The 15,479-nt window shown below is 38.6% G+C and overlaps 1 protein-coding gene across 18 annotated transcripts in view; it reads right to left on the reverse strand.

Moving 5' to 3' along the window:
* dock7 (dedicator of cytokinesis 7) overlaps window positions 1-7,769 on the reverse strand; it is a 73,628-nt gene extending 65,859 nt beyond the window's left edge. For all 18 annotated transcript variants that reach the window (XM_047373828.1, XM_047373827.1, XM_047373826.1 and 15 more), the window contains exons 1-3: window positions 7,630-7,769; window positions 3,478-3,577; window positions 1,883-2,058 (exon numbers count right to left, since the gene is read on the reverse strand). In XM_047373828.1, coding sequence (XP_047229784.1) covers window positions 1,883-2,058; window positions 3,478-3,577; window positions 7,630-7,667 — 314 coding nt within the window. In that variant the 5' untranslated portion in view covers window positions 7,668-7,769. The remainder of the gene's footprint in view (window positions 1-1,882; window positions 2,059-3,477; window positions 3,578-7,629) is intronic.
* Between the last annotated feature and the right edge of the window lie 7,710 nt (window positions 7,770-15,479).

The following is a 15,479-nucleotide window of genomic DNA, read 5'->3' on the forward strand; positions in this document are numbered from 1 at the left end:
CAAGATGTTACCCGTTGTTGTGGGGACATACCATTGATAATTTATGCCGATTCTCACACTTTATAGAGTTAGCAATATAATCTGAATGCTCAAAACCCAAAAATCAAAATTGCTGCTCTACTTTGCTGCCTTCTGGGAGGCTGCTCTAGGCAAGGAAGGTCCAGCAGTGGGTTTGCAGAGAAAAGCAAAGGTGTAGCTTCATTCATTTAGTCACTTTTTCCCTTCGACTGCCGTAGACACCAGTATAACTGCACAGATGGTGTCTTTAATTCAGGTATAAATAACTGACCATTTTAGCTGCTGGCTTGCTTAAACAGAGTTCTGATTTCATTAAAGAGAAATGCAAACCTGAGAGAGGATCAAAGTGGTTGCAATTAAAAAAGTCATCTTAAAACACAACGTAGACTTATTTAGCTTTCTGACCAATAAAAAGGGAAATTATGTGAATGAGAGCAAGTCTCATTAAGAATTTCACCAAATTAAAGTATTTTAGGTGAATAAAGGTAAATGGTGAGAATACAGATGCATATAAACCGGCAGAGGTCAAATTTCAAATGTGCCGCCATTATGTTACGACCTGCATTTTTAAAGATACTTTCATTAAAAATGATGAATGAATGAGAGTTTCTCGGTCCCCAGTCCCATTAGTCCCAGTTTAGCTGTTGATGTAACTGTGAAAACAAGTCAGAAAGTTTAGGTATTACCATTAATTATTTTTATTTTAATCTGTGTGAGCTAAACATAGAACTAGCTCTTTTTTTAACTGAGTTTGAATAGAAATTAACCAGTGTTGTAACAGGAGGCAGCAAGGATGGCATCCAGAAGCTTTAAGAGCTATCTTAAAGATCACATGTGATCAAATTTAATTCACTTTTCAATTCAATTCAGTTTATTTATATAGCGCCAATTCACAACACATGTCGTCTCAAGGCACTTCACAACAGTCAGGTACATACATTCCAATTAATCCTAACAATTGAACAGTGCAGTCAGATTCAGTTATTTATTCAAATTGGATAAAAAGTTTTTCTATCTAAGGAAACCCAGCAGATAGCATCAATTTAGACACTTGCAGCATTCACTCCTCCCGGATGAGCATGTAGAGACAGTGGACAGTCACTGGCGTTGAGTTTGCAGCAATCCCTCATACTGAGCATATATGTAGCGACAGTGGAGAGGAAAAACTCCCTTTTAACAGGAAGAAACCTCCAGCAGAACCAGAACCAGGCTCAGTGTGAGCGGCCATCTGCCACGACCGACTGAGGGTTTGAGAGAAAGAACAGAGCAGAGACACAAAGAGAAGAAAGAAGCACTGATCCAGAAGTACTTTCTAAGGGAAGGAAAAGTAAATGTTAATGGATGTAGCTCCTTTAGTCATTTCACCTAGAAAGAAAGAACAGATAAACTCTGAGCCAGTTTTCATTAGAGTCTGAAAGAGAGCACATAGTGTCTACAAGATTAAAAGAAATGATGTAGCAAGAAATAATCAATTGCTGTAAGAATAAAACATTTACTTTCAGCAATTAAAAGCATGACTTTTTTTGGTTTTAAACACATTGATAGTATGAGACGCAATCTTTTCTAAATTACTAAAAATAACAGGTAAAGTCAATAATTCAGAACAGCCAAAATTTAATTTATCACATAATGTTTACTCCCTGATTACTTCTGCTAAATGCTTTCAACAAAGCTTTTAATTCAGTCCCACTCTATGAAGGTTTTTAAAACATGGACTACATACTAGACTAATTGAAAATGTCCACTTAAAGGAATTTTCTGTTGTTTTTCTGGATCCACCAACCTGACCACTTTGAATAAAATCGACACTAATTTCAAATGTGGCGATTCATCTTCAAATGTGTTAGTAAAATGCCTTGTTTACCCTTCTTCTGGGACAGCTGGTACAACGGTGCGACATTCCCTGGGTGTGTAGATGACCTCGATGTCATCAGGGGGAAACTCAATCAGATCTCTCAGGGGACCTGACTCAACGATTGGAGGGTGCGTAGTGAGATACTCCTCAAAGTCCACGGGCTCCACTGCCTCCGTGAGGGGAACCTGGTGGGCGGAGAGAAAGAGCCAGAGTAGACAAGTTTAGGGTAGAAAAAAAGGAAGAGTTATGGGTTATTTACTTTATCACCATGTATTAACTGAAGGAACAAAAAGAACTAAGAATAAGATGATATTTTATTACTTTTGCTTAGTAAGAGCCCTTCTAGCTTATTGATCAGCTCCATTATTCGCAGAGAAGGGCCATGAAATCTGCTTGATCGGCCCAGGCCATTTACAAGAAAACTAAAATATTCAAATTTTTTCCCCGATTACCGAACAAACCATACCAAACCCCTTCTAGGTCCAGGGAACAACAGCACTCTGGATGCTGTAAGTGAGTGAAGAAGACTTAAAGTTAGCAGTTTTCATTGCCGTTAGCTGTATTATCTCCATGTCCAGACAGGTCTGGAGTACATTCAGGCAGCAAGAAAATTTAGAGAGAGCGAGACTTTCAGCATATAACGGGAAGGCTGAACAGAGTACATCAGATGGTGCTCTGTTTTATCATTTTTAACTTTAACCTGTGTACGTCATGGAACACGCTACACTGGGAAATATCCAGAGCCCTTCCAAAACCTTCTTTAGGGAACATAAAGGTAGACTCCAATTTTAACAATGCTAGTTGCAATAACTGTGCTAATTGCTAATATAAAATATCAACTGCATAATCATTTTGGCCTTTTTCTATTATTATTGAGGTCATTTTTACAGCAACTCCTCTCACATGGTATAACATTGACACTGCTATTACAAAGAATGAATGGCCGCCTCTTAAAGAAGGTTAGAAAAAAGTATTTTAGGTTCTGTTCCGATTTCCTTCTATCTGATACGCAACTCTTAACGAGAAATCAGAATCAGCTAATATTGGTATAAGCAGGTCAACACTAATATAAGTACATCTAATTTAAGTTTAAAATATGTTCAATATTTTAGCATATAGAGAGGCTAATAGTTTTATAGGTCTTAATCTGCCTCAAACGTCATCAACCCAGAGTAATACTATTTAGTCTGTGTTTGAACCCATCTCTTTTCCCTCTAGAAGAATATAAATACAAACATATTTTACAGTTTATTAAAACCAACAGTACCCTAATTATGAAGGAAAGATGGAGCTTTCACATGGGTTTTGGGTCAATTAGCACTACCCCTTTAACAAACAAGCTGTCAGAGCTTAGGTAAAGCAGTATTAAAGTTACTGCAGCAATAATAATATCAAAGTCATTCAAGGGTCACTCCTTTTCATATTTGGTGAAAACAAAAATATCATTAGTCGCTCCTGTTGACATAATCAGAAAATGTACAGAAATGTACCACCTACACTGCATTACAATCTGTTATTTGTGTAGAAAAGCGAGTAGTTGAACAAAAACTGTGAACCTGGTTTCCTCTGAGCTGGGTGGAAGGAAGGAGCTTTAGATTACTCACTGTGTTGCTTGATGTTGTCCCAACGTTGAGGTTTTTGAAGAGCTGTGGGGAGCCTCCATACTGACCAGCTATCTGCTTTCTGACCTCTGCTGCCACAGTCCTGTAGAGAAGAAGAGATGGTCAACATAACAAAATGTGTAGTTATAATTAATAAACACAGATTGTACCATTAACAACCAAAGCTCTGTGCAACACTAGGGATATTACAGTACAAAGATGGATGGATGGATGGATGGATGAAACCAAATTAAAACCACTTGAAATTAGTCAGTGTTGTTGTTTAGGTATTTTTTAATATGACGGCAGACCTTTGAAAATAAAAAAGGTTCAACTCACAGAGTTGTTTTGATATTTAAACAAAAACATGTTTAAAGATAATTCAGATGTACCTGAACGCACCAGAAAAGCACAACTGTTGGGAAATGCCCTCTGGTCAGAGGTGTGTAGCAACATCTCATAAGCTAACGTTTTGGCCTGGCTGAATGCTGCAGGCAGCTGGATTTTGACATTAGCTGATTTTTCTCCAGTAACAATAAGACTGACTCTGTTTCAGGTAAGTAATTGAGTATTGTGCAGAGCATGCTACATACTTTATTGCTAGCGCGCTCTAACAGTATCAATATGCCTCTGCTCCAAACATTGTAAGAATTAATGGCTACTCTGTGATGGCAGATCAAAGCTTAGGATAGGAAATCGGCAAACAAATCCTGATTGGTGCATCAAACTTATAGTGTTCCTAAATGTTTTGGTTTGTCAACTGCTTTAAGCAAAGCTGAAAGCAATTGGCTGTCATATTACAGATCACCAAACAAGCAAAGGCTTACATTATAAACCTACTTATTTGAGGTTTTCTCTTCGCCCTCTCATTTTTCAGTGTGACCAACAAAATCATATGGTGCACATCCTGGTGATGTCAGGCTGTTCCCCAGCTGCTGCAGCTACACACTGGCCCCTTCAAATCATGGTAACCAACAAAACCACCCTGAGACCTTTATCTTAAACAAAATACCAATACAGCAAGTAGCCCAAAGAGTCACAAACAAATACAACCAAGGAAAAAGACAGCAAAGAAATAACACAATTAACACAAGCAAGACCTGGATGTTTTTTTCATTAAACTGCTCCACACACAATGCCCAGTAGCCCCATAGTTCTGCATTACCCAGGTCAGAGAGTTACTATAAACTCTTTCCTCCAACTACTGGAAACAATCGAATCATAGCTATTCCATCACAGATGGGAAGGTAAACAACCAAGCAGCGTTTGAGAACTTGACAAGGCTGCCAAAGTGAAGTCAACATAGAAATTTAACCCACAGGATCACACAAAAACACTTAAGATCCAACCTGCAATAATGTTCTGTAGCTGAGATCCAGTGGCCTCTGCAAGTGAAGAGCTGTCATGGCTGCAGAAAAGCAGAACTGACAAATAGATTCCCCAGTCCTCCCCTGTGCCTTACACATTTTGCACCGCTCACTGCACACAGAGGACCGACATTATTTGGTAAACACTGCCATTAGAAATAAAGTATAAACACTCACTAAATAAGGGTCAAAAAAACAACACGTTCAAGCAGATGATACGTGCTTTTAGCTACAAGGAAACGCATTCAGTTTGCTTTTAAGCGTGACGCAATCAAAACCTTCACAAGCATCAACACGTCTCAGGCAGAGATTTTTGTTTTATTCAGTAAGATAAATAAAGGCAACCATTTAAACAGCCTATATTTATCTTACACAATGTAAGAAATGTAAACAAACGTTTGACCTGTATTTCTGAGCCATCCCACATTTTTACAACAGCTACAATAACAGATTTAGTGACATCACAGTGCAATCTGATGCATAATAGCCAACAACTATCTTGTTTTCATTCTTATGTTGAGGCTGGAGGTGGCACATCCCAGAAGCATAATTCAAATCTGAAATATTTGTCAGTACTATGTACTTTCTGAGGGTTTTAGTCTTCGTGTCTGATGAACAAAACGCTTTAAGACAACAAAGGACAGGAAACTTTAGAGCAATCAAACAGGTTACAACTCAGTTGGTGGACATCGAGGGTAGATGACACAAAAAACACCTCTGTCCCCTGATCTACAGTCCACTGCAAAGTATTCATACTCCTTCACACAACTTGTTATGTTAAAACCACAAGAGTATCTTTTGGAATTTAATGTGACAGACCAACATAAAGTAGCGCATAAATGAGAAGATGAAGGGAATGATTGATGGTTTTCTAATTGTTTTCAACCAATACAAATCGAAAACGTGTAGAATGCCTTCGTATTTAGCCCCCGTTACTCTAATACCCCTAAAAGTCCCCTAACTGGTAGAGTCCACGTGTGTAATTTGATCTCACTATAACTACTGCTGTTCTATGGAGGCCCCAGAGGTTTGTTGGAGAACATTAATGAACAAAGAGCATCATGAAGTCCAAGGAACACAGCAGACTGCTCAAATCTAAAACTGCAGACAAGTTGAACAATATCACAAACTAATCTCCATTTAATCCATCGTCCAAAAGTATTGCAAAACTGCAGACCCACCAACACATCCACCTAAACTGCCTGGTCACGTAAAGAATGAAATTAATCAGAACCAGCCAAGAGGCCCATGGTAACTTTGGAGGAGCAGCAGAGATCCTAAGCTTTGGTGGGAACTAACAACAACTATTGGTCATGAAATGAATACATTTGTATTGTGCTGTGGGGATGCTTTTCTTCAGCAAGGACAGGGAAGCTGGTCAGGGTTTAAACTTGTCTGTTTAAGCCTTACAGGGTTAAACATGGAATGGTTTGAAACAAAGCATATGCATGTGTTACAATGATTCCAGCAGCATTCTGTTTTAGAGTGATCATTTTTACCTACTAAAAGATGTTTATTTTTAAATGTTTTGTAGTCTGTTTTACAGATATGGTTAGATACCTTCTCTGTCCTACATTAATGTTTTGAGGTTAAACAAATAAAGAGTAAAATATACCTTGCATGAATTAAGTTTTTTTCATTTCTCAGCAAGTATGATTATAATAAAATGATATTTAATCTGGACAAAGATCTGCATTAAAAATTGTGATTTTTTGACCGCTGGATATTATAAGAGCTGTAGTATTTAATTAACCTACAGTTGTGGTAATTGTTTTGTAAATAACCTGTTATTTACTGTGTACTCAACATAACACTGTATGCCACTAATAACTTTTATTATTAGATCATTATTAGATTTATCTTGATGACAGCGCCAATAGCACATATATATATATATATATATATATATATATATATATATATAGAAACTAAACACAAATAGAAGATGGCAGAGAAAGATGGAGGTTGCCTTCTGTAAAAATCTCATAGTTGTTCCTAATTCAAAAATTTCATCCAGTCTTCAGCAGATCTTGTCGCACAGAATTCATAACCAGCAAACAAGTGGGCGTATTCTCATTCAATAACTGCAGAATGACATGTTTTTCTGAGCATTAAGTCATCAGCAAAAAAAAAAAAAAAAGATTAAAAAACGTCCATCTGGATTTCTAAAGTGTAGAATGGATTGGTGGCATTTGACAGCTTGCACAAAGCCCTTTGTTAAGGAGATTACGTTGGTCTGTCTGAGGAGCGGAGAGCAGATTATCATAGTATGTGGCTTCTCTTGAGAAACGCATTTGTTATAAATTGGAAGTTTTTTTGATCTACAGATTTGTTAAACACATAGCGGAACAAAGTTCTGCCTCATCTCTATGAGCGTCAGCAGCGCTTACAGTAGCTTCCCATCGTTAGCTACTGTAGACAAGACAGCTAACAGTCCTGAATTAACGGTTTTCAATTCATTCCAGTTTAGCCCCTTTGAGGATGGGACATCAATCAGACACGATTTTTCATGCCAGAATATATCCGTACATAAATCCATTACAACATTCTGTTAGCATTCAGTGTAATCTGAAAGTAGCCGCTAGCAGTGTCGCTGACTGTCTGGGTGGGTCTGAGCATCTTCTGCCGCTACAGCTAACGAGCGGTTAGCTCTGAGGAGCCAGGCTTACTGGGCCTCCTTCGGAGAGTTTTCCCCGCAGCGGTGGAGGGAGACCCACGAGAAAGCGAAAAGAAAAGGCGTTCAGGAGTGTTCATTTAGAGAGCTTATTTCAGAGTCTCCGGTCTTTACCTGCTAATTTTTTGGGCGAATGCGCGGCGTTCAGCCATGGCAGTGGCCGCTGATGTGCTTTCACAAAATTCCCAGGCAGGCACTCCGCTCTTCACTCAAAAAACCACGGCCACAGGGACAACAGGAGAATGGGATCATTACCGTAAAGACTGCAGTACTACGCAACAGAACACACCCAAGAATGAGCTTTCGCACTTTTCTATTTGCTTGTGGTTTCATTTGAACTACTGGTCCTTCTCAAAATATTAGCATATTGTGATAAAGTTCATTATTTTCCATAATGTCATGATGAAAATTTAACATTCATATATTTTAGATTCATTGCACACTAACTGAAATATTTCAGGTCTTTTATTGTCTTAATACGGATGATTTTGGCATACAGCTCATGAAAACCCAGAATTCCTATCTCACAAAATTAGCATATTTCATCCGACCAATAAAAGAAAAGTGTTTTTAATACAAAAAACGTAAACCTTCAAATAATCATGTACAGTTATACACTCAATACTTGGTCGGGAATCCTTTGGCAGAAATGACTGCTTCAATGCGGCGTGGCATGGAGGCAATCAGCCTGTGGCACTGCTGAGGTCTTATGGAGGCCCAGGATGCTTCGATAGCGGCCTTTAGCTCATCCAGAGTGTTGGGTCTTGAGTCTCTAAACTTTCTCTTCACAATATCCCACAGATTCTCTATGGGGTTCAGGTCAGGAGAGTTGGCAGGCCAATTGAGCACAGTGATACCATGGTCAGTAAACCATTTACCAGTGGTTTTGGCACTGTGAGCAGGTGCCAGGTCGTGCTGAAAAATGAAATCTTCATCTCCATAAAGCTTTTCAGCAGATGGAAGCATGAGGTGCTCCAAAATCTCCTGATAGCTAGCTGCATTGACCCTGCCCTTGATAAAACACAGTGGACGCACACCAGCAGCTGACACGGCACCCCAGACCATCACTGACTGTGGGTACTTGACACTGGACTTCTGGCATTTTGGCATTTCCTTCTCCCCAGTCTTCCTCCAGACTGTGGCACCTTGATTTCCGAATGACATGCAGAATTTGCTTTCATCCGAAAAAAGTACTTTGGACCACTGCGCAACAGTCCAATGCTGCTTCTCTGTAGCCCAGGTCAGGCGCTTCTGCCGCTGTTTCTGGTTCAAAAGTGGCTTGACCTGGGGAATGCGGCACCTGTAGCCCATTTCCTACACACGCCTGTGCACGGTGGCTCTGGATGTTTCTACTCCAGACTCAGTCCACTGCTTCCGCAGGTCCCCCAAGGTCTGGAATCGGCCCTTCTCCACAATCTTCCTCAGGGTCCGGTCACCTCTTCCCGTTGTGCAGCGTTTTCTGCCACACTTTTTCCTTCCCACAGACTTCCCACTGAGGTGCCTTGATACAGCACTCTGGGAACAGCCTATTCGTTCAGAAATTTCTTTCTGTTTCTTACCCTCTTGCTTGAGGGTGTCAGTAGTGGCCTTCTGGACAGCAGTCAGGTCGGCAGTCTTACCCATGATTGGGGTTTTGAGTGATGAACCAGGCTGGGAGTTTTAAAGGCCTCAGGAATCTTTTGCAGGTGTTTAGAGTTAACTCATTGATTCAGATGATTAGGTTCATAGCTCGTTTAGAGACCCTTTTAATGATATGCTAATTTTGTGAGATAGGAATTTTGGGTTTTCATGAGCTGTATGCCAAAATCATTCGTATTAAGACAATAAAAGACCTGAAATATTTCAGTTAGTGTGCCATGAATCTAAAATATATGAATGTTAAATTTTCATCATGACATTATGGAAAATAATGAACTTTATCACAATATGCTAATATTTTGAGAAGGACCTGTATAATCGGATTTTTAGCTATAATCAGAAATTTACTATAATCGGAATTAGAATACTTACTTTCATTTTCCTTGTGGGATATTATGTGATGAAAGAAAGAAAGAAAGAAAGAAAGAAAGAGACTGATTTTTAAAAATATTAAATATGATTATTAATATTATTATTGTAAAAAAAGTATATGTGTGACTCAAACAACTCAAATTGTTCAAGAAATTTACAAATACAAATCTGATTCTGCAAATGTTACTTGGGAAATTATATACATTTAAAGTACAGCACTTGTAAATAAGTAATTTTGCACTCAGCTGTTTGCATAATGTGTAAAAATACAAAAGTTACATATCCACAAAGCCTAGAAATCAATTTAATTAAGGATTAAAGCTGACAACCTTAAACCTGATACATATTTACTGTGAGCAAAAATATATAAGGTAAACAAGTAAAAGCATTTTTTCCTTCTTCATAAAATTGTTGGTCTCAGCAAGATCTGGGAAAATAGATGACAGGATAAATTATTGGCCCATAGAGTGAACTGGGATTTCATCCATGGTCTTGGAACAGACTGCATTGCTTAGGATGAACCAATTTGACTTAAAAGCTGAGCACAATACAGATGTGTATTTTTTCTCTAAATAAAATTTGAAAATTGTATGAAAAGCAAGTTTTTATGTATTTCATTATTGATTGTAAAGCTTTTTGATCATGTGAGTTATGAAAGTTACAGGATTCCCCGAATCTTCGCTTAGGATTTTGTCCTTTTTGTACACTTATCAGTAAATGCACATTGTGGTGTAACTGTGTTTCTCTTCTTTGCAATAGGGTTAGACAAGGAAAAAAAAGTCTATTCAGTTCAATTCAGTTTTATTTATATAGCGCCAATTCACAACACATGTTGTCTCAAGGCACTTCACAACAGTCAGGTACATACATTCCAATTAATCCTAACCATTGAACAGTGCAGTCAGAGTTAGTTATTTATTCAAATTGGATAAAAAGTTTTTCTGTCTAAGGAAACCCAGCAGATTGCATCCAGTCAGTGACTTGCAGCATTCACTCCTCCTGGATGAGCATGTAGAGACAGTGGACAGTCACTGGCGTTGACTTTGCAACAATCCCTCATACTGAGCATGCATGTAGCAACAGTGGAGAGGAAAAACTCCCTTTTAACAGGAAGAAACCTCCAGCAGAACCAGGCTCAGTGTGAGCGGCCAACTGCCACAACCGACTTGGGGTTTGAGAGAACAGAGCAGCACTGATCCAGGAGTACTTTCTATGGGAAGGAAAAGTAACTGTTAATGGATGTAGCTCCTTTAGTCGTTTCACCTAGATAGAAAGAACAGATAAACTCTGAGCCAGTTTTCAAGGTTAGAGTCTGAAAGAGAGCACATAGAGTTAGTCACAGTTAAGCTCAGTCAATCGCCATGTCTAGGAGAGAGAAAGGGTTAAACACTAAAAGACAGGACCGTGTGGATCATCGGTAGAGGGTGAGCATTAAGTTGTTGCCTGCAGAAGCTTGGACGATTCCCCTCTTCAGAAAGGTGTCACAGGTAGACACAGAGCCAGGCCAGGTGTAGCTTCTAGGAACAGAAAAGAGAGAACAAAGTTAAAAGCTGAAATAACAGCAAATAATGCAAAATTGGAGAGTAGTGTGAGAATTTAGCGAAGAGGGTGAAAGTGGTCATTATTTCCTCCAGCAGCCTAAGCCCATAGCAGCTTAACTACACAGATAGTTTCAGTTCAGATTATTTAGTTAAACGGCGCTTATTTACAACAATGTCGTCTCAAAGCACCCCACAAAGGGTCCCACTGATGGTCATTGTTATACTAAAAACCACAAGGATTAGGATACCTCCCTCTGTCAGACTGATCACAACCATCGGAAAAGAGAAGGGGTCACACAGGTAGCAGGTATGGAAGGTGTGTTTGCACCTCAACCATAACTGAGCCGGTTTAGGCTAAACCTGACTCCCCCTTACTCCAACCAACAGGGAGGGAGGAAGGCTCCCTGATAACCTAAGCTTTATCAAAAAGGAAAGTTTTAAGCCTAGCCTTAAAAGTAGACAGGGTGTCTGCCTCACGGACTAAAGCTTGGAGCTGGTTCCACAGGAGAGGAGCCTGATAACTAAAGGATCTGCCTCCCATTCTACTTCTAGAGACTCTAGGAACCACCAGTAAACCTGCAGTCTGAGAACGAAGTTCTCTGTTAGGCACATATAGAACAATCAGATCTCTGATGTATGATGGAGCTAGATCATTAAGGGCTTTATATGTGAGGAGGAGAATTTTAAATTATATTCTGGATTTAACAGGGAGCCAATGAAGGGAAGCTAAAATAGGAGAAATATGATCTCTCTTTTTAATTTTCATCAGAACTCTTGCTGCAGCATTCTGAATCAGCTGAAGGCTTTTAACTGCATTTTGTGAACATCCTGATAGTAAAGAATTACAATAGTCCAGCCTTGAAGTAACAAATGCATGGACTAGTTTTTCAGCGTCACTCCTGGATAGGATATTTCTAATTTTGGCAATGTTCCGGAGGTGAAAGAAGGAAATCCTAGAAACCTGTTTAATATGGGATTTAAATGACATGTCTTGGTCAAAAATAACACCATGGTTTTTCACTTTATTGCTGGTAATAATAATAAGTAACTGACTAAGCAGTTTCTTTTTCTAAGACTCCTGTCCAAAGATGACAACTTCTGTCTTGTCTGAATTTAGAAGCAGAAAATGTAAAGTTATCCAAGTTTTTATGTCTTCAAGACATGCTTGTAGTCTATCTAACTGGTTGGGCTCATCAGGATTCATGGATAAGTAAAACTGAGTGTCATCAGCATAACAGTGAAAATTTATCCCATGCTGCCTGATAATTTGACCTATTGGAAGCATATATATAGTAAAGAGAATTGGCCCAAGTACTGAACCCTGTGGTACTCCACAATTATCCTGGAGTTTAAAGATGATTTATCATTTACATGAACAAACTGGAATCTGTCAGACAAATAAGATTTAAACCAGCCTAGCGCTGTTCCCCTGATCCCTACAGCATATTCCAGCCTTTCTAAAAGAATATTGTGATCGACTGTATCAAATGCAGCACTGAGATCTAACAGGACCAGTACAGACACAAGTCCATTATCTGAGGCCATAAGAATATCATTAGTGACTTTCAGCAGAGCTGTTTCAGTGCTATGAAGCCTGACTGAAACTCTTCAAACAGGTCATTGCTGTGTAAATGCTCACACATTTGATTGGCAACTATTTTCTCAAGAATTGTAGATAAGAATGGAAGATTGGATATATGTCTGTAATTTTTCAAGTCATCTCGATCAGGCGAAGGTTTCTTAAGTAAAGGTTTAATTACAGCTACCTTAAGAGCTTATGGTACATATCCATTTACTAAAGATAGATTAATCATATCTAAAATGGGGTTGGTAATCAGAGAGAACACTTCCTTAAATAATTTGGTTGGGATTGGGTCTAACATACAAGTTGAAGGTTTAGATGAAGCTAATATTTCTGATAACTCAGGAAGCTTCACAGGATCAAAACAGTCCAAACACAAATCAGGTTCTACAGTTACTTCCAATGTTGTCTCACTTGCTGAGGATGAAGTAATCATCTTTGGGAGTATGTCAAAGATTTTATTTTTAATAGAATCAATTTTATTTAAGAAGAATCCCATAAAGTCATGACTGCTAAGAGCTAAGGGAATGGATGGCTCAACAGAGCTATGACTCTGTGTAAGTTTAGCAACTGTACTAAAGAGAAACCTAGGATTATTCTTGTTCTCTTCTATTAATGATGAGAAATAAGCTGTTCTGGCTTGGTGAAGTGTCTTTTTATACAACAGTAGGCTATTTTTCCAGATTAAGTAGGAATCCTCTAGGTGTGTCTAGAATCCTCCAATTTTCTAACATTGTGCTTTAAAGTATGCAGCTCTGAATTAAACCAAGGAGCCAGCCTCCTATGAATGATTGCCTTCTTTTTCAAGGGGGCTGCATTGTCTACTGCACCACACAATGATGAAGTAACACTATGAACAAGAGAATCAATTTGTGAAGGGGAAGAAACAGAATTATTGCCCTCCACTGTGTTTTTCTGTGATAATGAGGAAATCAAAAGTGGAACAGATTCTTTAAAGATTGTTACAGCATTATCTGATAATGATCTAGTATAATAAAATTTTCTTTCAGGTGTGGAGTACTCGGTTAAATTAAACTCAAAGGTTATTAAGAAATGGTCAGACAGGACAGGGTTATGAGAAAATATTGTTATGTCTCTACACTCAATGCCATATGTCAGCACAAGGTCCAGAGAATGAAGAAAAAGGTGGGTAGGTTTGTTAATGTTTTGAGCAAAGCCAATTGAGTCTAAGATAGCATTAAACGCTATATTTAGGCTATCACTTTCAACGTCAACATGAATGTTAAAATCCCCCACTATAATAACTTTATCTGTATTTAACACTAAATCAGATAAAAGGTCTGAGAACTGATCTAAAAATTGAGAGTGTTGGATGGGTGCAAAAACTTGTATTGCACCCATCCAACAGAGAGTAAGGGCCTGGTGGACGGTACAAAACAACAAACAGAAGTGGTTTTAGTGCTTTGCAATTTGGATGAGGAAAACTAAGGATTAAATATTCAAAAGAGTTGTAGCCATTGATTGGTCTGGGACTAATCAATAAATTGGACTGAAAGATGGTTGCTACTCCTCCTCCTCGCCCAGTATTTCGAGGAATGTGAAAATTTTAATAATTAGTAGGAGTTGACTCGTTTATAGTAACATAATCCTCTTGCTGCAGCCAGGTTTCTGTAAGGCAAAATAAATCAATGTGATTGTCAGAAATCAGATCACTAACTAGCAATGTCTTTGAAGAGAGAGATCTTATGTTCAGTAGGCCACATTTAATTGTTTTATTTTTCTTTTCGGTCTGAGTTATGTTTATTTTAATGAGATTTTCCTGATTTCCTCCTTTTAGATTATTTTTTAACCTATTCAATTTTGGCCGTGGGCAAGACATTGTCTTAATAGGGTAATGGGTGGGTAGCAGTACAGAAGCTGCAGAGAGGAGTATTAAACTACAACCCTGCTTCCTGGTCTGAACCCTGGGTTGTCAGAGTTTTGGAGAACTAATAAATTCGGCCACATTCCTAGAAAGAAGAGCTGCTCCATCCAAAGTGGGATGGATGCCGTCTCTCCGGATCAGACGCCAGTTATCAATGTAGCCCACATTGTTTTCTGGACACCACCTAGACAGCCAGCGGTTGAATGACAGCATGCGGCTAAACATGTCGTCACTGGTCAGATCGTGGAGGGGACCAGATAAAATTACGGAGTCAGACAGTGTTTTGGCAAAAATACTGTCAGACTGTCACTTCTTTAAAGTCTACATTAATGATTCAACAGAGCTGAGTAATGATTGTGGAACAGGATGTAGGATATAGCTGTTGGTGTCTTTTTTACCAACTTGATGCATGCAGATTATCTATTTATATATATATATTGTCCTCATAGCACTGGCCTTTGACAGTTACTGAGCATCTTCTCTTAATAAGACTTTTATTGAGACATTAATTAAAATGCAGAGTGATATTTTGATTAGAAGTAATCAAAAGGACTTCCTGACTTTTCTCTATATAGGCTACTATATGTATTGCTTGTTTGTGCCAGTGAAGATTGTACTTTTTAATGCACATACCTCTTGTTACCTCAGTGTACACTGCTCGTTTGTTGAGGTGCTTCATTAAAAGCAGTGAGATTAAATTAATTGTACTCATTGTAAGATGCTAAGATGGAGCAGTGCAGACCAAATGTTTTTAGTGTTTCCATACCCATCTGTAGATGTATGTGCAAGTTAATGGATTCTCCAAACGACACAATTTAAAAGTTCCCAGGTGAGGTTTTATTTTAAAAGGTGGAAGCAGTGGCATGTTAGCCTGTGTGTAAATTTGTGGTCATTATGATTTTTTTTCTCTCTTATTTTTTTCCCTGTGGACCTTCATGACCAGGGA

Source organism: Girardinichthys multiradiatus, chromosome 9, assembly GCF_021462225.1.
Source record: "Girardinichthys multiradiatus isolate DD_20200921_A chromosome 9, DD_fGirMul_XY1, whole genome shotgun sequence".
Lineage (NCBI taxonomy): Eukaryota > Metazoa > Chordata > Actinopteri > Cyprinodontiformes > Goodeidae > Girardinichthys > Girardinichthys multiradiatus.